The 24,562-nt window shown below is 40.1% G+C and overlaps 1 protein-coding gene across 2 annotated transcripts; it reads right to left on the reverse strand.

Moving 5' to 3' along the window:
- Nucleotides 1-2,993: 2,993 nt before the first annotated feature.
- Nucleotides 2,994-24,488, reverse strand: LOC131472208 (neuronal acetylcholine receptor subunit beta-2-like). Of its 2 annotated transcripts, XM_058649119.1 has the most exons (8): nucleotides 24,216-24,488; nucleotides 20,971-21,067; nucleotides 12,265-12,384; nucleotides 8,868-9,013; nucleotides 8,464-8,508; nucleotides 7,793-7,902; nucleotides 4,948-5,938; nucleotides 2,994-4,212 (listed from the first exon to the last, which is right to left on the reverse strand). In XM_058649119.1, exons 3-8 carry the CDS (start codon nucleotides 12,314-12,316, stop codon nucleotides 4,057-4,059), a joined length of 1,500 nt encoding a protein of 499 aa, XP_058505102.1. In that variant the 5' UTR covers nucleotides 12,317-12,384; nucleotides 20,971-21,067; nucleotides 24,216-24,488; the 3' UTR covers nucleotides 2,994-4,056. The 2 variants fall into 2 exon arrangements, with proteins under 2 accessions (XP_058505102.1, XP_058505101.1); XM_058649118.1 differs by lacking the exons at nucleotides 20,971-21,067; nucleotides 24,216-24,488 and adding an exon at nucleotides 12,630-14,143.
- Between the last annotated feature and the right edge of the window lie 74 nt (nucleotides 24,489-24,562).

The raw sequence follows: 24,562 nt of genomic DNA on the forward strand, positions 1-24,562 counted from the left end.
TGTATCTCAGAGTTCATTATCGAAAGAAAAATGTGTGCTCTGACCTCTCACTATCTTTTCTTCCTCACCTTTTAACCCCTTCCATGGCTTCTTGCATTCCATCTTTCCTTCTGCTTCATCTAATCCTACCACTCCACCATCACCACCCTCTGCCAGCGCTGAGTTTTTTTAAAAGCTCTCAGCATCTTCCTCTCATCCCACAGCTCATCCTGCTTTTTCCAGTCAGGCTACTCTGTGTGACCCTGCGCAACCCTCTATCACTCACATCCTTCCCTCCAAAGCTCTGCTCTCACTGTTCTCCCTCCTCCACCTCCTCTCTCTCTCTCTCTCTCTCTCTCCTTATTCTTTACTCAAATCCATTAACACTGAAGAGTTGACTTCCTTTTCTCCATTCATAGTCTACTATATGCAATCTGACTCCTCGTTCTGTGGTCTGTTGCAGCCACCAGCATCTAATAAAAGTCTCCTCATTGTTTGAATCACAGTTATCTGATTAAAGTCCTCTGCTGCTAATTAAAATGTCATCTCTCTCCCATCAAACGCTCCCTATCTGTATACTCACTCCGTCACTCTCCCCACACACACATGTGCACACACTAGCATTAAATCTTAAATGACATCCATGAAATCTGTTGTGATGATTTTCTTCTCTCAGCGGTGACGTCATTCTCTGAATATCATTTTCTGTCAAAGGGCTTCAGTCTGAGGTCACATGGAAAAAAAGAAAAGTCCTTATCTGTTTGTGTGATTTATAACTGGCTGTAATTTTGAATAGTTGCTTTTAATTATTGTATGTTTGGAATATCTCATTGAAACTTTCTCTGCTGGTTGTTGCTACAATAGATACAATGAGTTTTTTCTGGGAGCAGCTAATGTTTTTGGTCTTAATCATGTCTGTTTTAATCAAGTCTGCAGTCTTTCTTTTGACCACTAGTGAGCAGTAGAATGCACCCTGATCTGTCAGCAGTTAACAGACTTGAGGAGATATTTATTGCTCCAGCAGGGACCGCGCAGAACTGAACAGAGCCCCCTGAGCCCAGTTTAAAACCCTGTGAAGTGCTTTGGGACCATGATTCCGTGTCTGTCCTCTCAGCTCAGCGGCTCAGAGCATGTGCTTAGATCAGTCCCCCCCCCCCCCCCCCCTCCCTCTGAATCAACTGCACAACAGCTACACATTCTGTAATGCAGTAATGTAGTTCATAAATATCGACCACAGAGCCAAAATGGCAGGTATAAATCCTAATGTCTTGAAGGGGATAATGGGGGAAATGGAGGGCAAAGGCTGGATACAGGAAACAGAGAATAGAATAGAATAGAAAAGAATAGAATAGAATAGAAAATGAGTGCAAAGCTGTAGCTTTTGTAAGCATATCTGTGATCAATTATACTTGACTTTGCTCTTTTCTTTCTTTTTTTGTCTGCTTCCTAAGCTCAAAAACATGATGGAAAAAAATACAACACAATATTTTAACTTTTGTCGTTGTGACAGACTGTTCAGGCAAATAAACCATTTAAATAAATGTGTATTTAAAAATGAATATGTGAGCAATGCACATGTGAACGCTCACCCGTACCTGCACACTTGTACTGTATGTCCACGTGTATTAACAGTTTGTCCTGCAGAGAAGAATAAATGCCATATTGATCTCTGCCTGCAGCTTGAGACGGTCTTTAACGTGGGCTCCTCTGCTGGTCGAACACACTGCACAATCATGTGTCCCTTGTTTATGACCAACCTTTATCATCTCTGGCTCCCTCTCTGTATACCTCTCTTTCGCTCTTCTCTCTGTCAGTCCCATCCTGCTTGTTACGCCATCTAGTTTCACGGCTTTGGTCACGCTTCATGATCAGACCTGGACTTCATTACACCAACTCTCTCTGCTTTGACATTTCTCTTTAATCCCTCTTTAATTTTTTTTTTTTGCTTTTGAGGAACTGGCCTGGTGGCAGCTGACTCTGTGGTTTTAAAGCCAGATAAGTTTGAGTGAACAGCAAATTCAAAGGTAGCAAATTAGATTCATTAAATTCTCTCATGAATTCATGGCTTCCTAATTCTCTACTCACTGCAGCCCTGGATACGATGAAGGAGAGCTGAAGAGTCATTCCATTTGGTTGATTCTGCCTGTAATCTGTGAATCATCATTGACAAAGCAACATGTAAAGTGTAAATATATTGTTCATGAAGGCCAACGCCAAGTCAGTGAGTTCACTTTCCCAAATAAACCTCACTAGTGTCAACTTCCTGTGGCAGCCACTCAGACAGCAGCTGACAGCTTTGGAGGGGGAGTGAAAGAATCCAAAAACACTGAACAGCAAGTATGGTACAAAAAAAGATTATCTGTTTAGATTTGAAAGGAAAAACCAAATTAATATGACCAGTTGATTGATTGGTCGGTCAATCGATCTATTGACTCTGCTCCTCCAACCTTCCACACCCTGGTGGGGTCACTGTCTCAATGGAAATTGATGTAGATGTCAAGTATGTAATATATGAGTGAAACCAATGGAGAAAATACTAATACAAGCGGTAATTGCTTCACTCCAATTCGAAGGCTGACCCTACATCTGTGTGTGCGTGTGTGTAAAATGCTGATTCCAGTAAAACACTGAGGTAGAGTGCTGCATTTTACTGGAAGTATCAGCAGTTCCAGAAAAACAGCAGCTTGTTCCATCTGTGTTCAAGGAAAAACAACAAATCATGGATCTTAAAATACCCGTGAAACATTCATTCATTCATTCATCTTCTACCACTTTGTCCACCACATGAGGGTTACAGGGGTCGCTGGTGCCAATCCCAGCTGAAGGAGGTACACCCTGGACTGGGCCTAATCTAAACTTGAAAAAACTTTGAAAAAAAGAGATTATACATTCTTCTAATGCTTGTTTCCAAATCTCATATTTCCTATAGCCACTATAATTATTAGTATTAGTTTTGAAACTTTGACTTACTCTGTGTGATTGTATTTATTGATCTGGTAAACAAAACATCACAGTTCCACAGTTCCAATTCTCTGCATTTATTGTCTAGACGGACAAAACTTAACATTTTACATAACATAATTGTCCAGTGGGTGGAAAGAGAAGAAACGGTTTGATTTAATTTGCAAATCAAAAAATATATGAAAGAAAATGATATTTCTGCATTAGCGTGATACTGTTTTTCCTTGGCTAATTGTGACGTATGATGGTTGTGCAGTGGACACAGATTCAAGTCATGTTTCTGATGTCAAGCTGATTTAAACAAGATACAGTATGATGGAAGACAAAGCAAATTAAGCGCCAGAGTGTTCATTTGCTTCAAGTTAGAGTGAATAAAATACTGAGCATTGTTATTGTTGCTGGTTTCTGAGATGATGGATACTGACTGTTATGACTGCAATGACACAAACACAGCTACTGTAACAGTAACCTTTTGACATTCGGTCAGTTTGTCGACCACAGACTCACAGTGAGGTCTGTGTGTGTGTTTACTGTGTCCTTTCACTCAAATTTCCTTTTCTTTAGGATTGTGTCATCAATGTGAGGCCCATATCTGCAGAGGCTTAACTTTGTTCATCTTTGGACTTGTTTTGTGAGTCAAAAGAAATAAAAGAAATAAAAAAAACACTGGCTTGTTGTATACATGCTAGCCCTATAATGTAATTATGGATTTTTTGTGTCTTCTAAACTTTCAGTTACAGGGTTTTTTCTTAATGTACTGCTACGTTTCAAACCCTAGGGAAATGCAAATATACTGATTCCACTTTGGATTATGATTATGAACTGGGAAGTCAATCCGTAAACTATGACGTTTGAGAAACTTGTTTTTTTTTTAAATATATAAAAGGAATTAAATGTGGGGGCAGAAACAAAGTTGTGTCATTAGTATAAGTGTAATGTCCATCACAGCTGTTTACTGAATGCTAAAAAGTATAATCAGCATCGTAACCATTTCCCAGTGAGAGTGCCAAGTGAGGCAGACGAGTGACTTTATGTGTTCAAATGTTTTCAGGGCTCTGTTTGTAAAATTCATGTCCGGGTCATGTCATGTTGACATCAAAGTTCCGTTGTTAAGTTTCAGTTGTGGTCCATGTCATCAACAATGGGGGTGTTATGGCTCTGGAACAGGGGCTGCATGAAGAGGCCGAGCGTCCCGACCACACACACGCACACAAAGATCCACAGAAAGAGACGATCGATCACCATGGCCACATACTTCCAGTCTTCAATGATCTGCAGAGAGAAAGACAAGATACAAGGATCTCCATTGTCAGTTGGCATATCTTTGATCTAATTTTCATCCACACATTTAATTATGCTGGATGTTGTCAGTAAAGGTCCATTAACACATTAAACACCACTTTACGAAATCTCATCATAGCATGACCTTTTGTAATCTCAACATTGTCATAGGTTGCAGCTCAGTTGTCAGCATTTGCAAACCTATGATTGTACACATTGTGTCCTTAATACAGTAATAATGAACACGATTAATTGTCACCAAATTATTCATAATTACTATAAAATTATAATGGAATTTGTATATTTGTGCATTCAGGCCTTTTAGTAGTGGTGGCTCTTTAAATGACATGCTGACATTTGCATGCTCAACTGCTGACCATGATAACCTGCTGATGTTAAATGGCATTTTAATCAAATAAGATGTTCTTCACAGACTGAGGCTGAGGAAGATGTTGCTACAGTTTTGTGAGGATTTGCTTATAAAACAATATCAGAAATTCTAAATTTGACCCAATGATAGTGCTGGAGACAGAAATGCTGGAAATAAATGTCATGTTAAACCATTCAAAATGTATTTGAGACATTTTCCCTCTGAACCTTCAACCTCATGGTGTCACGACAGGAAAAGTCACAGGTTAGTCTAGTTTTCTGTGGATGACTTTCTTTGAAACGTATGACAAAACCACACACACAAAATATGCAGATACTTCTTTCTCAAACACCTACCCCTTCATCATCATCCTCGCTCTTCATCTTCTCAGCGATGTAGCGCACTCCGTCCACCGCGTCCTCTACATCAATGTTGCTTTTGAGCGTCATCCTCTTTCTGAAATCTGTGTTCTCTGACAAGTCGTTGATCTTCCAGCCGTAGGGTTTGGCCGATTCCTCGTTGATGAAGAAGGATGAGGAAGAATCTGCGATTCCTCCAGGACTTCCAGTCCCCCCATCTGCTCCGCACAGCTTCTGGTCCAATTTTGATTGCTGCTGGTGCTTTTTTCGGAACTTCTCGCGCATGTTGGAGCTACCAGGTCTCCGCATGAAGAGGTAAGAGGGGAGCCTGTACAAGAAGACACGCTTGACCCAAGGAGGCATGGTGTGAGTACTGGGGGAGCGATGGTGCACATTGAGCACGCAAACACTGGTAACAATGGAAAAGGTGACCAGCACCATCGCAAACATTAGGTACTTCCCAATCAGAGGCACTGCTAAAGATGTAGGAGGTACAATCTTTGAGATTAGGAGTAAAAACACAGTCAGGGCCAGAAGGACAGAGATACAGAGAGTCATCTTCTCACCACAGTCTGACGGGAGGTAGAAGACCAGAATGGCCAAGGAAGTTATCAGGATGCAAGGGATGATCAGGTTGATGGTGTAAAATAAAGGTTTTCTTTTGATAATAAAGTCATAGGTGATATCCAGGTACCTGATGTCGTTAGGGTCTTCGTTCTTGCGTCCAGGCAATGAAACAATATCCCACTCGCCACTGGGTTTGAAGTCATCACGCGAGGCAAAATCGCTGAGAAGGTTGAGATCAATCTCTGTGTGGTCGTAGGTCCAAGAGCGAAACTTGAGGGTGCAGTTCTGCTGGTCGAAGGGGAAATCACGGACTTCTATTTTGCAAGCCGACTTATAGATGGCTGGAGGAAGCCAGGCGACATCACCGTTGTTGGAGACCACAGCATTGGAGTAGAAGGAGACTTCATAGGTCCCATCGGCACTGGTAGAGGGAAAGGGCAGGAGGTAAATGAAAGAAAAGCAAAAGATTAATTTAAAACACACTTAAAATGATTACTCTGCGGATAAAGATAAATCATGTTTAAATAATATATCACCTTTTTTAAAACAGGTGATGTGGATGGAAAAGAACTGCTATATTTTTGTAATTAAAGGGGCTCATTGAGGTGAACTCAGAAATGAGGGATTGAAAATACCACGTCAACAACCTGAATAAATATAATTTCAATTTTTAGGTCTTAGGTCAACCTATCCCATGCCGAGTTCAAAATCTGAGACCATCTCAACACTAGACACTGATTATTTGTTTGATCCATTCGTATACTAGCTCATCTTATTACAAACATAGTCAGTGTTGCAGACACGTCACATGCAACAATGTACCTGGTTCTCAGGGGAGAAGCTTACCCAGGGGGTCTCGAGCCAGCACCACTGCAAAAACTGCCCCTCACCTCAAACCTGCTGATACTGACTTTTTTTTTTTTCTTCATTTTGCCAATGCTGCAGGTGATGCATTTGTAGATAAGTGGCCTATCAATTATAAAGTAGGTTAGGAATCCAACAATCACACTCTACGCTAATGCTTTGGGGCTGCTGTGATTATGTGGCCTGATTAAAAATGTAGAGACCCCACCTGCTCACTGTGACCTCTAGTCACCCAGATTTGGCCACAAAACCATAACCTGATTTTGTAAAGTAGAGCTGATCATATTCTATTATTATGCCTCTAAAGCCTTTAGGCTCCTTCTGTGGTCTTCAGCTGACCAGCAACCTTTCACAGCTGTGAACATGTTGATCAAAGGTACAAAGTAAAACACTAACAGGTGTGTTTAGTAGATTTTTAAACACAATAGAAAATATACATAATGTGGTGTTGAACAAGCCTTGTGACTGAAACTAATGATTGAGAAATTTTACTCCTGTTCACTGATGTTGCAAATCGAGTGAGACGTAGGTTGATCTTTTTCTAACCAGAGCTGTCACCCCTACTTCATGACCTCCAGTTTTCAATCTAAAAGTCTTTGTCTGTTTTATTTGCACTCTACATTTAAAAATTCAGTTTTTCAAATTGATGTTCGTTCTTGAAACTGCTCAAAGCTTCAGAAATAGCCACTAAAGGCATCTTGTGGTGAGTTTCCTTTTTTCAATTTTCTCAATGTAGCAAAAAAAAAGCATACATTTGAATGAAGTATAACATTGACTTTGACTTGTATTTGGGTTTGTTCTGTTTCTGTCTTGAGACTTGAATGAATGAAGATGCTCAGTGATGTTGCTTTGCTTTGTTTTTGGTTGAGTGGTGAGGATGTAATGCATTGGTTTCCATTGATGCATCCATTATAAAAACTAAAGTGTGATTGTATTAATCCAATGCATATATTGCACAAATCCCATATAAATATTTGTCTGAAACTTCATGTGCTCATTCATTGAGGCATGAGAAAGTAGCTTGTAATATTAATCTGCATGATGAATAATACATTTCAATTTAAAATAAATCTAGTGCAAACTGAAATTCAGTACATAATGAACAGGATTTGGGTTTTTTTGCAACTTGTATTGACAGTGCTTAGATGCTATGTTTTGGCTCACAAATAAAATAAACATTATTTCTGTGTGTCCTCCATAGCCTTAATTTTTTTCTGTCTTGCTGTCAGCGTTCTCACTCTCAAAAACTTCCAATCTGTGTCAAATTTAGTACCATCTCTCAAAATATTAGACAATATCAGACAGTCAACTTGTTAACAAGTTAGGAAAAGAGACTTTTTTATTTGTTCCTCCTTTAATCACTAGGTTGTTCATACACACACTCAGTGTGCACATTACAAAGTAAACATACTTGTTGTAGAGGACAATGTCCGGCAGCCAGATGTGCTGTGATGGAAGGCGGATTTTCTTGATACCCTCGTACGCTTCAGGGTCCCACATTAACCTGTAGTCATTCCATACCTGCAGGGAAAAAAAGCATAGAAACACACAAGTAATGCAATAATACAAATGTAAATGTCACTAACATGCACACAACATCCAGAGTCCAGTTACCTTTATCCACACTCTTGAGTCACTATGTAATATAATTAATATGTGATGGAGCAGACAAAATAACCAAAATGATTTGCCGTATGTGTAAAGTAAAAGCCTGAGTATGAACAAAGTATAAAGCCTGAGTCACATGTGCCGCACAAGGTACATCTTATATTGCAAACAATAAACTGCTCAACCCTAACGCACACACAAAAAAATCAAGAAGCATGCACGAAAAATCAACCAACATTTCACAGACGCGTTTGTCCTTTAAGCCATGAGCTGACCTCATCAGTGGACAGGAGACAGGAGACGTCTCTCCGAATTGTCTTTACGAATATGACAACCGTGTGCATGCATGTGTTGAATAATGTCTAATATGAGACAGACAGTGTTGTGTCCCTACAAGGCCTGACTTTGCCACGTCCAAACTCACATTTACACATAATATAGAAGAGAGGGAGGAGGTGAAGTGGGGACACAAACCTGAGTGAGCCAACAGTTAGTGGTCATGATCTGCTCCCTCTCGTTCTGAAACACAGACAGACAGTTTGCGGATGTGTTGAGCTCACATTTTTCAGGACAGGTAAATTCCACCATCTGTGATATTTAATTACTGTTACATTAGGAGATTATATCTCATCACAACACCATATGTGAAATTGAGGTGTGGAGAGTGCAGCGAGGCAGAGATGAGAGCGTGTTCCCGCTTTAGGACCTTTTCTGGCATAAACACTGACCTTGACAGGACTAGATGTCCTCGTGGGGACCAAAACCTGGTCCTAAACAAAGCAGAACCCCATTTCTGAGGGACTGGATGCTGTTAGGTTACAGTTAGTGTTCCAAATCCAAATCAATGGAAGTCAGTGCACGTGTGTGTGTTTCCTCACCACATTGATCAACTGGGCCAGAGACACTTGGATAAAGATGGTGACCTGCTGGCTGTTGTTTACGGCTGGTCTGATGAGCTTGTTGTAGCGCTCCGGTGACAACAGGTGACTCACCAGCCGCTCCTCTACCTCTGCACACAAAGCCGCTGCAAACACACACAAACGACACTGGAAAATCAGATAATGCAGAAACAATGAGAATAAAATCAGTCTACGGGGTAAAATTCCATGGCATGATCTGGGCAATATTTGACATTAAATGATCCAAGTGGAAGATTCCAATTGGTGGAACACCACTCTATGATGTTCCATATGATGTGATAGAGGTCTGAAGTTGCCCTGGTGAAGGCTTAGGGCCAAAACACGTTGGTACATATGTGTTTGGTGAAAGTTTGTACAAGAAAAGAATAAACTGTGAAAAACAAATGACTCCACGTGACCACTGTAAAGAGCTGAGCATGGCAACAATGAGATGAAAGGTTTTCAGGTTCGACAGTAAATACTAACATGGTAGGTGAGGCTAAAATGAGATGTCAACCAGCAGATCTCACATTTGAACAGTGTAATCAAAGTGTTATCCCTCACCTTAACCACAAGCAGTTGATGTCTAACCCTAAACTTAACCAGTTACTCAGAAATGAGGTTCAGCCTCATTAGGACCAGGTTTTGGTCTCCAAGAGGACGACTGGTCCTGACAAGGTCAGTGTTAGTGCCAGCAAAGGTCCTGAAGAGGTAACAAATCCCACACACACTCCTCTCTGCCTTGCTGCACTCTCCACATCTCAATAATTCATCGCCACTAAAATAAAAATGCCATCATTTCACAAACACAAAGACTCAAACACAATTAAAGATTATTTTCCAAGTCGTCCTCAGTCAGAGCAAATCAACCACGAAGGCTCCATCACAACACACATAAAGTGTCAAACCAAACAAACAGCGTCACCGAGGCGTTGCCGTGTCTGAGTCACTCCAGCAGACTGAGAAGGTGGAGCATCAGGACGTCGTACTCGCATCCTGTAGGTTCTTTTCTTGGCTGGTGAATAATTCAGCATGTTACCATCTGCCGTGGCCTCTCGGAGACCGAGACAGTTTAGGATTCGGCTGCCTTAAGATTTGCTCAGGACATCAGGAATGTCAGGATGTCATTTATTTTAGTAAAGACATGTGCCACTCACATGCCTCCACATCCACATGGGCAAGTTTCAACAAGGCGCTTATATTGCTCACGGTACTGCCTAGAAATTGTTCTTAGTGTCTCATTAGATTTGCTGTTGGTTGGTTGCTCTCAAACTATTCATCATCGCAGTCTATGAGGATGAAATCAACAGTTCTCTTACTTCCATGAGTCATAACTGTCTTTCTACCCTGCTTCACGCTTTTCTGCTCATGTGCCGTTTGAGGACAGAAGAAAAAAAAGGTTGAATCTGTTAATAACAGTTTCACTACCACATGTTTACAGCTCCTTTAATTTTAATTTCCTTTAATTTGCACTAGTTTTTTTAATACTAGTGTCTCTTATTCAACTGACACTTTACAATTGACTCACTGACACAGGATCTTATTTTCTGGAACGCACATCTGCAGTTGTGAGAAAGTGCAGAGTAAACTAGACTAGAGAGAGAAACAACAACTATAGAATAAGCTCAGAACAAAGTTGAGAAATGGAATATTTCTCTTCTCGCACACATGTTTTTGTTTGAGGGATTCGTGCAACATGTTAAATGAAGGTAGCGTGTTATCTTCCTGTACTCCCAGGCATTGTTTAATGAGTAAAGTCATCAGGGAAAGCTGCTGCACACATTACTACAGTGTGCAGCTGATACTGAGCAAGAGAGAGAAAGAGAGAGAGACAGACAGGGAGGACAGGAGGCAGTGTGTGAGACTGAGTGATGAGGCCCTGAATATGTCAGATAAGTTATGGTATAAGAGTAGGAAACTGGAACAAGATGAATGTGTAAGAAGAAAGTGGAAGCGTTAACAAAAAGTGAAAGGGGTGAACGAGAGGACAAGGGAAATAAAACCCACCAAAGTGAAATATCTGGATTTAGTCTCTTCAAATGAGGTTTGAAAAGCATAACAGAGCCACAATCATACAATGTCTCAGCTGCTGACAGACAGACAGAGCTTATGTGACCAGTAGTGAATGGTGGATCTGTTAGTCAACACAAGTGGGATTAAAGAGTTCAGAGAAAGGGAAGGTGATGGAGAGGAAAAAGACAATCAGAGGGAAACACACAAAAAAAGGGGGTTGGATGACAGGTAAATATAAGCAATTTAGATAACAGAAACGATAAAAAAAATGTATCACTTCACATTTGTACTAATGTGCATAAATATTATATTGAAACGTTCTGTCTTTAAATCAATTGTCCACTTTTTTCTTTTTCAAAAACAGAAAATACTAATACTTAGTATTAGTATAAAAAAACTCCCAGTTGAAATTGTCCTATGATAATTCAGAATTATGTTACCTGCACAGATCATCCCTTTATTCCAATTTAAAAGTTGATGTGTCAAACATGTGACATCACGGATGGAACACATTAAAGCTTAGATGGTATTTGATTATAATTATTATAACACACTAAAGTAAGCAGTAACCAGACACAAGCGTTTCTGGGGTTTGCCTCGTTGACTGCTGAAGCAGATACTGGACATAATGCTATAGTATAGTGTCAGCACCCAAGGACAGCTCTTGAATGCAGCACCATGGACAGCTCCTGCTCTGTTAAAAACAAAAGAAACATCATCTGGAAGAACTAAAGCTTCTCTCAAGGGACACAGTCCCTTTAGAGTTGTGTTATTTTCATCTGGGCCTTGACACACACACACACACATTGCATTGCAGGCCATTAGGCACAGCGAGGGCCACAGAGAGTGTGCAGTTAAAGACACATGATCCCACTGCCTAATGAGCCATGAGGAAACCACAGTGTCAAGATGGCTCAACACTGATATTGGATTTGTAGTTAAATTATAGGTTGTGACTGCTGAAATGTGTGCAGTAGCCTTGCACCTTGCTGGAATATCACAGCCATGCCTATAGGAGGCAATTCCACTTTGATTCTTTGGGTTTGCTGTACTTCAGTGAGGTGAGCTGACATGCTTAAGTGTTTGAGGACACTTCCTTTCCTCACTACCCTGTTTTTCACGAGCTACTGTTATCTTGTGAGATGTGCCTTAAACATTTAGCAAAATTTAAATACACAGTGTTTTAAATGAGCAGTGCGGTGGTGTTTCAGATACAAAGCACAAGTCGCATTAAATTAAACATAAAACATTGATAGAGTCCAGAGAGATTAAAACCGTGCGATTAAAACCAAACCTGTCCCCCTGTCCCGTCACGAGAGGATTCCAAAGGATTAAGGATAATAGGATCATTGATTATACTCACTTCCCAAACTGAGAATCAGGAGAGCCATCGCTGCTTTCACCGGGATTTCCATTGTTTTACCTCCAGTGCGACAGACACACGCAGACTTGGTTTCCGCGCGTTTTTCTTCTCTTCTCTGCCCTTTACGTGAAGTAAGAAAGAAGTAGAAATGAGAAGAAGAAAAAAAACTGAGAGAGATTAAAGCGGTCTCATTGCAGGTGATCCCGCGGAGGACGAGCGGTTAGTGAATCTCTGAAGCCTGGAAAGAGAAACTGCTGTCAGAGCCCAGAGATGAGGAGGCTGGATTAGAGCACGGACCCCACCGCTGGTCCCGGAGCTGTGCGCGCAGAATAAACCAATCTACAGACAAAATACTCCCCACTTACTTCTTCTCAACATCAGTCTTCCCAGGAATATGGGTCAGGAGCAAGTGGGGAACCCACCAATCCCACTATCGCCAGCGACCATTCCTCAGATAAAAGATTTACGCGCTCCGGTCCTCACATCATCGCCCTGCCCGCACAGTGCACTCCCTCGACGGTCGGGCATCAGTTTCAGTCTCAAGCGTCTTGTTCGGCAGTTTGTCGTATGTGACAACAAACAGGAAGCACCATGATTCCGAAATCCACCCTCCAAGGAAGCATGACATTAACTACCCAGAAGGAACTGGAAACTCCATTCCCTTCAATCAAACCAGAATCCCTCCACTGAAAGTCTGCTTTTGAGTTCATCTAGAGACACTTTCACCAAGCTCAGCAGAGAGAAAATGCAGGGAGCCATAACTACAAACGTGAAATTTAATCTGCTAATATAGATTAAGTTAATGTATTTAATCCAGAGATTAATTTAAGTGGAGGCAGGTCTGTGAAAGTAGCTCAGCAGAGGCCTTGGTATCTGCATTTTGCACATTGTGGTTGATCTCCTTGAGGCTTGGCCGAGGGTGTATACAGGGGCAGGGTGAGGTGGTATGGGGGGGGTCATGAAGTTGGTCACAGGAAGTGTGAAATCCTTGAAATAAAGCACATCTAGTAAATGTGAGTTTATTGATGACTGCGGGGGAATGTGTCCTCATGTCCCCACATCACCATACACGGTCACAGGTCACTTTCTGCCGCAGGAGAACACAAAAGAACTGGGGGGAGAAAAAAGATGAGTATGGCTTTTGGCAGCAAGAGCCCAAGACAAACTCTCAATGTGTTTCTCCTCAGGTCTATATGAGATTTATCTGTGTATGTACTGTAAGTAAGCACTTTATACTTATGATGTGGTGACTGTGTCTGCTTCAGTCACATAGGCTACATTTGGGGACATTTTCAGACCAAAAACCAATCAAATGGGACAAAAGCACTGGACAACAGCAGTGTCCCTGATTGGGTAAATATGATTTCTATGTAAGTGTGGTTAGGAGGAGGCAAATACTCAAAGGAGCTAATGTAAGTGCCCAGAGGAGACGTCTTGTATAAGCAGACTGTATCCACATGGTAGGTCAAGGTTTAATATTGGTTTTTGGAATCAGGGAGGCAGCCTGAGGGCGTCACCTGCATCTAGTGGTGGAGGTGCATGGCAGAGGGATGTGGATGAAGATGAACACGGTGCAGCAAAGAGAGCAGATATCAGACAACAATAAAACAATAGTAATAATGAAATAAAAAGGTTTTCTGAAAACAGGGAGAAACCGTCTGTTTCAGGGTAATAAAGTCCACCTACGTGCCATTTCAAAGCTGTAAAAAATGACACACTGAACGGCTGCAATCTTGTGTTCAACAAAATGGAAACAGTTGTGAAACAGTGAGTTTTACAGTCTGTACACATAGCGACAACCTCTGTCCTTAGACCCACAGTTTGGGTAAAGAACAACTTCAAACAAGAGAGCGACACCGACGTCTAATTAAACCAGTAATGTGTGATCACTCAAACAGAAGAAGATGAAGGACTCTGCAGGATTTCAACTCTCACCTGAACTGTGGTTGCACTCCTGTCCTCATACTTTTGCACACACGCCGTAAAATTAACTCCTTGTCACAGCTCCAAATGCAACCAAATCAAATTACCCTCCCATCACTCCCCATCACAGCCACACTTCAGCTACATGGGAGCATCCGCCCTCAAAATTCCCCGCTTGTCTCTCCTAATGAACATTATCACTACTTCCTAAAAGCAACGGAGAGGAGCAGAGGGAGGCCAAATTTAATCAGTGCTACTTAGAGCTCACTGTGGGGCCTGTCTCACACACACACACACACACACACACACACACACACACACACACACACACACACACACACACATACACACACACATACACACACACACACACGCACACACACAGAGAGAGAGGGAGGGAGATTAAAGGATAATCATGGTTTCATTCAAGCACGTTTGAATAAACAACATCTGAGCTTCTTTTGCTTCAAGCGCTTCCTAATTCCATTAGAAGTTCCATATTAGCAGTTTTAGGTTTAACTCAGACACATTTTGTTCATAATTGTACACACATTCTTGTCGTTTTACAGCATAAGATTTCATAACAGTGATGTTCTGTCATTTCTACAATTATTACAGTACGTTGTTGAGTCATGGCCAAGACATTTTTTAATATGTCACATGAGGTACATGTGTTTCAGAGTGTGGCTACCGGTTCACTGTCACACTGACTCCTCACTGAGACACTTAAGTGTGTAATGTTAGTAATTAAACATGTGCCGTATTCATTAGCCGTGTTACTACAAAACAAAGTCTTAATGGAAACTAGAAACAGCATTGTGTCATAAAAAAATTGCTTCTTGCCTTAAAACATCTTTGAGGAAAAATGTCTACAGAGTTACAGATCAATGTGATAGTAAGTATTTAAATATAACAACCTCAGTTAACCTCACTTAACTTAACATTTCAAGCTATGCATGCACTCTGAAAACCAAAGTATCTTGCTCAACTGGCAGAAAGTCAGTGAGATAAGATAAGATAAGTCTTCAGAGGGTTTTTTAATTGGTTGAGGGTCTCGGCAGCTCTTACGTGCCACTGTAGATAATGTTTAACCACTTTTGATGCTTTTTGGCAAAAGGACTCGAGTGATGATAAATGATCACGTTTTCACATAAAGAAAGAGGAAACGCAGCAACACTGTAGAATCCATGAAAACATACTGGGATTTCTGACCTCCCACCGCTGGTCACCACTGAGAATTCAGAAATTAATAAAACATTGTTTTTTTTACCAAAAAGAAACATTCTAAAACTTGTTTCTTTGAGTTTGATGTTAAATCCTGATGAGTAACAACTCTTCAGAGTAAGATAGAATTATTTAAATGCTTTCAGCCCAGGGGGGGGGTTCAAAAGTGTGTGTGTGTGTGTGTGTGTGTGTTTCCCAGCAGCTGTGTCATCATATTGTATATCATTTGAATGGATTAAGTTTGTTTAGTTACCTCCTCTCCAGCCTCCAAACTGTATACTTGTTTGCCTCCTGGCAGCGTAGAGACGGCAGGCCCCGGGAACGTGGCCAACCCGACACACACACACACACACACACACACAGACACAGACACACAGACACACACACACACACCCTCCATCTTACAAATTCATTTCACTGGGGGACATTTGTGTCTTTGACTGACAGTGCGATATGGGACTTTCCAAGTTCCTGACTGGTAGCATGTCACAGCTGGTCAATGTCCTGCTCCAGTGAAACAGAACCAGTATGATGGGACCTCCCGGACATGTAGCAATGAATGCATCTCATCATTTATCTTTATCTTTTTCTGATCTTCCTGTTCCTGCTCTGTGCTCCTAATCCTTGAGGTTAGCCTTCAGTCACTTCCGCTTTTGTTTTTATTAGTAACACACTCCTTTTTATCACCTCTCTTCCTCCATATACCCTGTTGTTGTTGTTGTCTTCTCGTCTCTCTTAAACCAAACAGGCATGTAAATGCCTGCTGTGCTCCCAGTGGGAGGGTGAAAATGTTGCAGGACTCTTGACATGGTAGAGCTCATTTAAATGTTCTGACTTGGCCCACAGCATCAGAGCATGTCTGCAAACTACTTATGTTTCCCTGCTGCTCTGCAGTATCCTGCCTTACCCCCAAAAAAACCTTTGGAAGTCTAAGTGAGCAAATCCAAAGAGTGAGTATGTTCTCAATTTCAGGATTTCATACATAATATAATCATACTGTCCTCATCTACATGATCTATAAGCACTTATACTGGAAACTGTTGGAGGCTGCGGAAAATTCACCTCAGTGCGAAATGATTTCAACCATAAGAATGCAACTAGGTGGGTTTATCAATTATTAAAATGTCCACACATGGCTCAGGGTGCATGTGCAGGATGGTGTGTACATGCATGGCTGATCTGCCTCCATGGCAGTGCTCCTCCACACAAACGCTCTCACGCCAACATAGCTGCAGAGCGAGAAGATTCAGCTCTGCACATTTCAACACAGGCAGCGACAGTCTGACAGGCATGGACCCCACGCGCACACACACGAGAGCCGTGGTGAAGAAATATGACGGCGCCACATAATCTGGCAGGTTCCTGTGACACAGTCACGCCGAGCAAATACGATGAAGAGGTGGAGAATGTGACTGCAAATGTCAAGTTATAAAGCTGAGGGCCATATGTAAAAACTTTTTTTTTTGAAAGAAAGTAACAAAAAAAAAACAGCATCAATTCTGAGATTTAAGTCAGAAAGTTAAGAGAAAAAAGTCAGAATTCTGAGATTAAAATCATAAAGTTAAGATAAAAAAAGTCAGAATTCTGAGCACGAAGTCATCTGACTTTATTCTAAGAATTGATGCTGTTTTCTTTTTTTTTCTTTCTTTCAAATTTCTTTTTACATGTGGCCAACATACTCTTCCTTACTTATGGTAAATAAATGTGTTGGAATACAAAAATGTCCGTTTTGGTTCTGAGAGCAAAAAACAAGATCTCTACATAAAAACTTAGAATGATTATAAGTGTATTTTGTCATGTGACATGTAATTACATATTCTTAAATCTCAGCTTTGAGGCATCCACTTCGAATAAATCACAATTAAACAAGTTGACATAATAATGAAAACATAACAATGGATTTAAATGTTCAATTTTCCATTGATCAGTATGTGTGTGAGTGTACTGGTCGTTGCAGTGGCACTTGCTCTGAGTGCTCTTGGCTTATTTGAGATTCAGGTATGGCTTTGCATTTTATTTTTGCAGGTGCACTCACATGAACATGACCACTCATGGGTGATAAAGTGTTCTATACTGGGTTTCCCCTCCTGGAATCACTTGTCTCTTTAAGCATTAAAGACTGTGAGTGGCTCTGACTGCATTACTGCAGTGATTACTAATCACATCTTCATCTGCTGTATGTTTTAAATGCTTGAATTGTAGGAAAAAGAAGATGCATTTTCTGACTGTAATGACCTGCAAAATCACAGTTTACAGAATATTTTCCCTGTTTGTTTGACCTTGCTCAGTCTGCCTAGTTTTGTTCCATTTTATTTTAAGTCTTGTTTTACTTTATTAGTTCTTCTTGCTCATTGAATGTATGTTTGTAATTTCTAATCTGTTTGTACAAATCAAATTGGGTAATAAATGGGTTTTTAAAAACAACTAGTAGTGATCGGTTTTGTCTTTAGGAGAGGATCATTTAAACTACACATTTAAAATTAAATAAAACATGTTTTCATATTTTCGCAGAGTGTCTGATACTATTAAATCTGTCTTCCTCCCTTTGTTCCACCAGAACCTCATAAATCTCTGAGAGGACAGACACTGTACTCACCCTCACTGACAGAAGGTGATCTACTGAGACTCTTATTGGTCCATTTGCCACATTAAACCTTTCTGTGACCCGACTGGAGACAAATACTTTTTCATTTTCTCTGGCTCAGATTGTATCTCGGCACTATTACTCATACACGGCAATAAATTGCATGTGTATGACCTGATGTGACACACTGTCATGAGCAGGTGTATATGCCTGAAAAGGACAGCTGGCATCAGACGCACCTTTCACCATCGTAAATCATTTCAAATCAGTGGAGAAAACTGACGAAACATCATTACCAAAGGGACAGAAATAAGGACAACTAGAAATAAAGATGGCAAATGGGTCTCTTAAATCAAATTGCAGTGGTGGTGCTAGAACACAAGTCACATTTATTGCGACATTGGAGAGAGTCACCTTTTTTTTTTTCCTCATGACTTAAAATGTTACTTTTGTGTTTCATGGAAACATTTACTGTGTGTTAAAATTAAAACTGTGTGTTAAATTCATTACGTTCTATGACACGGCACAATTGCATTTTTACTTTAATCCTCATTAATGACAAACAGCAGGTGTACTGGTAAAAAAACAGTGCATGTGGACGATCCTCTAGAAAAATCAATAGATGCTCATTCTCAACAGTTACAATGAGAAGGAAGAGGTGAAGGAAAATGACACCTGATGAGGAAGTATACTTCCTTATAACATTTCACACCAACTCATATTGTTGAACAATATTCTTGTGAGCTCTAAAAGCCAACAAACCACAGTGACAGTGTTAACTTTGACCTCATGAATGTTGCTCCTCTCTACACCAGTTCCCAAGAGAGAGAATTATCTAGCAGACTGGGAAGACGACCGGAGGGCCCTGCTGTCCGTGTTCATTGTGTTAGTATGTGTATGAGTGTACATCACACATCGCACACTGCTGTGTGTATGTCTCTGTCTTAAAGCTCACCGACTAAGGACTGTACGTGTCAAAGTGAAACGCTTTACATCAGGGGCCTCAAACTCAAAATGACCCCGGGGGGGCCAGTGAACTTCTAATGTGGTCAGGAAGGAGCCAGGGGCCGGTCAAGGGGCCGGTCAAGTAAAAAAAAAAGTCCAACACATTAGTAACAAGAAATTAAAATCGTATCTTGGTAATCCATCATGGTGCTGCAATTAAAATATTTAGGATGATATTGCACTGCACCATTTCAAAGGAAAAGTGTTTGATACAAAAAACAAAAAACACATTTATGATGCAAAATTAATCTGTCAATAACAATGACAGATGTGTTTAAATCAAAATAACATGAATTGGCTGAATTAATAATGTGATAGATATAACCTTATGTATTATTATTATTATTATTATTACAACAATAAAAAATATTGTTCACTCTTGGTCAGTTTGGGCCAATTCCCATTATAATTTTAAAATAAATGTATAGTGCCGCAGGACATCGACTGGGAGTTTGACACCCAAGCTTACCAAGCCCTTACAATACATCCACTCTAAATTCTGTCTTTCTTCCTCATGTCCCTCATATTGTCCCTCTCCCCCCCCCTCCCCTCTCACACACACACACACACACACACACCTCATGCCCCAGCAGTAACACTGATGTCCTCTGACAGCTCAGAACATGATGACATGGCCGCCAGCCACCAAGAGTAAGGAAGGGGAAATCCCTATGAAATAAACATAACAGTCAGTTTCTTGTGGAAGCTGCCGACACATCTCACGCCGCTGAGTGCAGTGATATCAGTGAAAGACAGAACAAAGAAGAAGAGGAAGAAGGAAGAACGACACAACAAGTGTGTGTGTGCATAGACTAACCAGAGCTGACAGGTAACACAGATTCTCCATCTTGTTTGTATATAAAAAGAAAATGTGGCCACTAAGCTCTGCCTGCTCCAGTTATATCTACACACACACAGGTTGGCCGAGCTGCTCTTCTTCAGTCACTGCTTTGACTTCCATTCATTTGGACAGTCTAAACTATAGGGATGGGAATCAGTATCGGTCAGTATCTGTCTGATACTGGTCAAAATCACTGGATCGGACAAATAAAAAAAGTAAAATCCTTCACTATGCAAAGACTGTTAAAATGTAAATAAAAATCAGCAAAAGCATTTTAGTCGAGTCATGTTTGGGCTGTTTATTTCTTCTTTCTCGGAGAACGATATTTTGAATTGTGTCAAACCTCAGAAATTAGGTTCTGCCTCATTAGGACTAGGTTTTGGTCTCCATGAGGACTACTGGTCCTGACAAGGTTAGTGTTTATGCCAGAAAATGTCCTGAAGAGGTGACAAATACAAGTGAAGGCAGCCCAGAGGGCAGAGATGTAAAAGCCTTGACTTTTTCCATTTAAACATGTGAGAACAGAATGAAAGTGAAGTGAGAGAGAACAAGATTCCTCTTTTGGAAACGTTTTTTGATTACTCAAGAAACGTTTGTGTTGCCTTGATCAATAAAATAAATTGTATTTATTTGTTTTAAAACTTGAAAGCATAGCTCAGGTCAAAGTTGATCGAAATATTAAGTTTCACTTTTGAATTGTATGCACACACACTATGTGAGGGTGTTGGTGGCTTTTCCTGCTATTAAATTACGCTCACATGTGACCCCTGACCTCTCAAACTCACCTCGTTTTTCTACTTAAAGCATTAGTGCATAACTTGACCTTTAAACCATTGTGAAGTGAGTTCACACAATGATGATTAAGCCTATCAACGCCACACAACTCTCTGTGTTATGACCTGGTGTCGCCCGGCAACATTCCCAATGCTGCACGCAGGAATTGATTTGTCTGGTGCTAAGAAAGGCGTGTACACACACAAACGCTTGCTCCATCAGTCAGGTCTGATAGTATTCCTTGGCACAGATGAAGGACGCAGCAAACAGATAACATCGCATTGTTTCTGTTCAAAAACGGAGGCAGAATAAAGGCATAATCGACAACATAAGGTAGCAAATGTCTTTACTATACCTTATTTGTACCTTAGAGCGTCACTGAGCAGGTGATGATGATGATGATGGTGATGATGATGAGAGTTTGACACAAACAAGGCTGTTCTCACATTCATCTGCTGAAGGAAGGAGCACATGAGTAAAGATTGTATTACATCAAAACTAATAGTCAAATTCAAAGCTTCATATCTGCTAAATACAAACTAAATATGTTGACAGATTTTTGATCTTTCAATGACGAACTGTAATTTAAACTTATTTTTTAGTTGTTTTAGTTATTATTTTAGTTGTCTTAGCTTATTTTAGTTGTCTTAGATGTATCTTATCATCTAAGACAACTAAGTTTCTATGCCTTTTTTATTATTATTCTATACTGTGCTTTCCACTGTGGTTAATATCTTTATGAGAGTTCTAACTTTTAAATAATTATTTTATCCATATACTGTGACTTTTTGTAGGTTACCTAACAAAACTACCTTTTCAACTATGGATGACATAATTTTCTGACTTTTTCATGATATTATTTTACAGGTTAACTTTAAACATGTTTATAGTTTAATGTTTTGTGCCTTGTTACACCTTTTTACTTCGTAAAGCACTTTGGTCAACCCTGGTTGTTTTTAAATTTGCTTTAGAAATAAAGTTGACTTGACTTGATATGTAATTTATTATTTACAAATAGTCTTATCCTTTAAAGGTCACAAGGTCAGCTCAAGCCAATCTTACACTGGTGTATTAACCTAAGAAAACGCCCAAACGCAAACACACAGGGAGAATATACAAAGTCCATATACAAAATTCTGGGGATTCCTCTTCTTATAAATGTTATTCTTCCCCTTTCTTTGACCTTCAGCTGACAGACTTCTTCACAGTTACTGTAGGAACATGTCACCCGTCCCAGCACATCCTGAGGAGAGGACAGCCAGTCGAGCATGACTGGCTGTAAACAACTAACCAGCCAAAGACAAAAACGTTCAAACCAACATTTTCACCAGTGGGACGCCTCTTGGCCAGTGGCAGTGTCACTGTGAAAGAAAGTTATTTGGGGTTGCTCAGCAACAAAAAAAAAAGGGAAATATAACCGCAAAGGACTGCAATATCGTATGTTTTGACTGTTGGAAAAAAAGATGAAGATGAACTTAGTCTGCCGTCAAGAACTGGCCAGGTTGTAGCCTCAAACAACCCGGGTTAGAAAAAGGGAGAAAAGCGAGACAAGACAAATCGGGTTTGTTCCCCGAGTTGAATCACTGAGAAGACAGTTTTAGGCAGAACATTCCCATCATTTCCACTTCAGAGCTCTGCAGAGGAAGCTGCTTAAAGGAGTGTGGGTGGTGTTCACAGGCAGAGGCAAAGAGAGAGAAGAGGACGAAGGAAAGAAAAGAAAAGAGGGGGAGGAACATCTAAGACAGAGAACTGAAAAGAAGAAGACGTAAAACAGTGATTGGATTAAGAACAAGAGGAGAAAGAGAAGAAAGGTCAATGAAGGAAAGAATGGAAGTGGTGGAACAAACAAAAAGAGAGAACGTAGTGAAAAGAGAGGGATAACAGAAGGTAGAAGGCTCTCAATTAAACATGAACTCAAGCATATACAGTATCATCCTTGTCCATTTTACATGACATGAGATTAAGTCATTTTAAGCAAATGACCAAAGAAGGAAAAATGTTAGATTCAGTCCAACCTTGAATCTGAAGGTCAAGGTCACACCTGCATATGAAGAAGAGCAGACCACACTATAGTGCTCAGGTGTGGTCATGATGATGCAGTCTTCATCACATACATCCTCTTTTATCAGTTGAGTTGTGTTTTGGTCGTTTTGAGTCTCTTTGTGATTGTTTTGCCTCCTTTTCTCTTCATTTTGAAACATTTAAGATACTTAGGTCTGTTGGAATCTGGATCTGACACGAGATCTATGAAACAAGCAGTTTTGGATTCAGGTCTGTTTACCCCCTTTGTAAAGTCAGAGCATAATTCACTGTGACACTCAGGAATGGCAGTTTACATTAATCAGCAACAAGTGATATTCCTAAAATGATGAGAGAGGGAAATTTCCCTTGGAGCAGGAGCCATCTGTCACACTGCTCATGTGTACTTTGTAAACTTCCCACATTAAAAAAAACAATGACATTTGTTTTCTTTGTTTCTCCAGCATCAGCTCCGTGCAAGCTGCTCACCCTCAAGCTGACTTCATCTGCCATTTTGAATTCTATTGTATTGTAAATTGTATTAACACAACTTATAGTAGCATCATTGCTGATCATCCACTGAAGGCATGAGCTGCCAGAGAAACGCAGTTGTGGACACACACGTGCTGCTAGTGCAGAAGAGTGACTCCTTTACCTGTTCACAGGCATTTGTCTCTATAAGTAATGAGAGCATTTCACAATAACATACTTATTAAGTTGTCCACAGTGATTAATGCCTGGTTATATATAATGTGTTCTTTGTTTATTCTGTGTTTACATTCACCAGCACTCAATCACTTCATTCGTCAACCATAAAGGAGTATTTCACATTAACAAACTCATCAAGTTGTCCACAATAATTAATGCTTGGTTATTGTACTTTCTTTGTTCAGTAAGTTTCAATTCATGTGCATTCACTATGGATTTCATTTTTTTCACCTGCTCTATTTATTTACTGGTGTTTAACAACATTTCAAAATGCTTAACTCAACTTTCTGCTGATTGTCCTGCTCTGTCCATCTTTCTATCTTTCTCTAATCTAATTTCTCACGATGAGAAACTTGCAAGTTGTCTGCGATGAAGTGCTTTGTTCTCTTAAGTTTCAATTCATGTGTTCTGTTTATTCACCTGTTCTATTCATTTACAAGATGGATGAAAAGGAGAATTTCAAAATGACAAACTCATTAAGTTGTCTACAATAATTAATGCTTGGTTGTGGCATGTTGTATGTTCTCTCAGCGTATGCATTCACTGTGTGCATTACATGCATTCACTACTATTGATTTCTTTTGATTCACCTGCTCTGTTTATCATCCATCTATCTACTATAGATTAATAGCAGTATTTGAGAATGGCAAACTCAGTCAGTTGTCTCTAATAATAATGAATGCTTGGATATTGTATGCTCTTCATTTGTTCTCCAAGTTTAGATTAATGTGCTCTCGCTATCCTTGATTTCTGTTGATTCACCTTCAATCATTAAGTATTTTTTAGTTGCATTAAAACTCAAATCAAATCAAAAATAGAAGCCAAATCAATCATGGCCATTGTTATTATTTATTTATGCTTGTGGAAACCTACCCTATGCATCAAGTGGGAACATCGTGAGGTTTACCATCTCGTGAGGAAGGCATTGATCTTTAACACCATAGACGTATCACATCTGCCTAGAGTGACTGAAAAACACAACAGTGAAGCAGTCACTCACACTTCCAAATCTACAACCATCAAAAACACATCCCAAGTCTAGGCTGTGAAGCCTAGACATGTAAACTAGTGCATGTATTTAGTTGCCCAAAATATTAAAAGGTTTTATTTTGTCTGAAAGAGCAACATCACCACCTAGTGGCAGCTTTTAGCCATTACCCCGCTTAGAAGTTTATAATGACAAGTCACCGAAGCATTATATTTAAAAAGTCTTTGTTACT

This window comes from Solea solea, chromosome 14 (genome assembly GCF_958295425.1).
Source record: "Solea solea chromosome 14, fSolSol10.1, whole genome shotgun sequence".
In the NCBI taxonomy this organism is placed as follows: Eukaryota; Metazoa; Chordata; class Actinopteri; order Pleuronectiformes; family Soleidae; genus Solea; species Solea solea.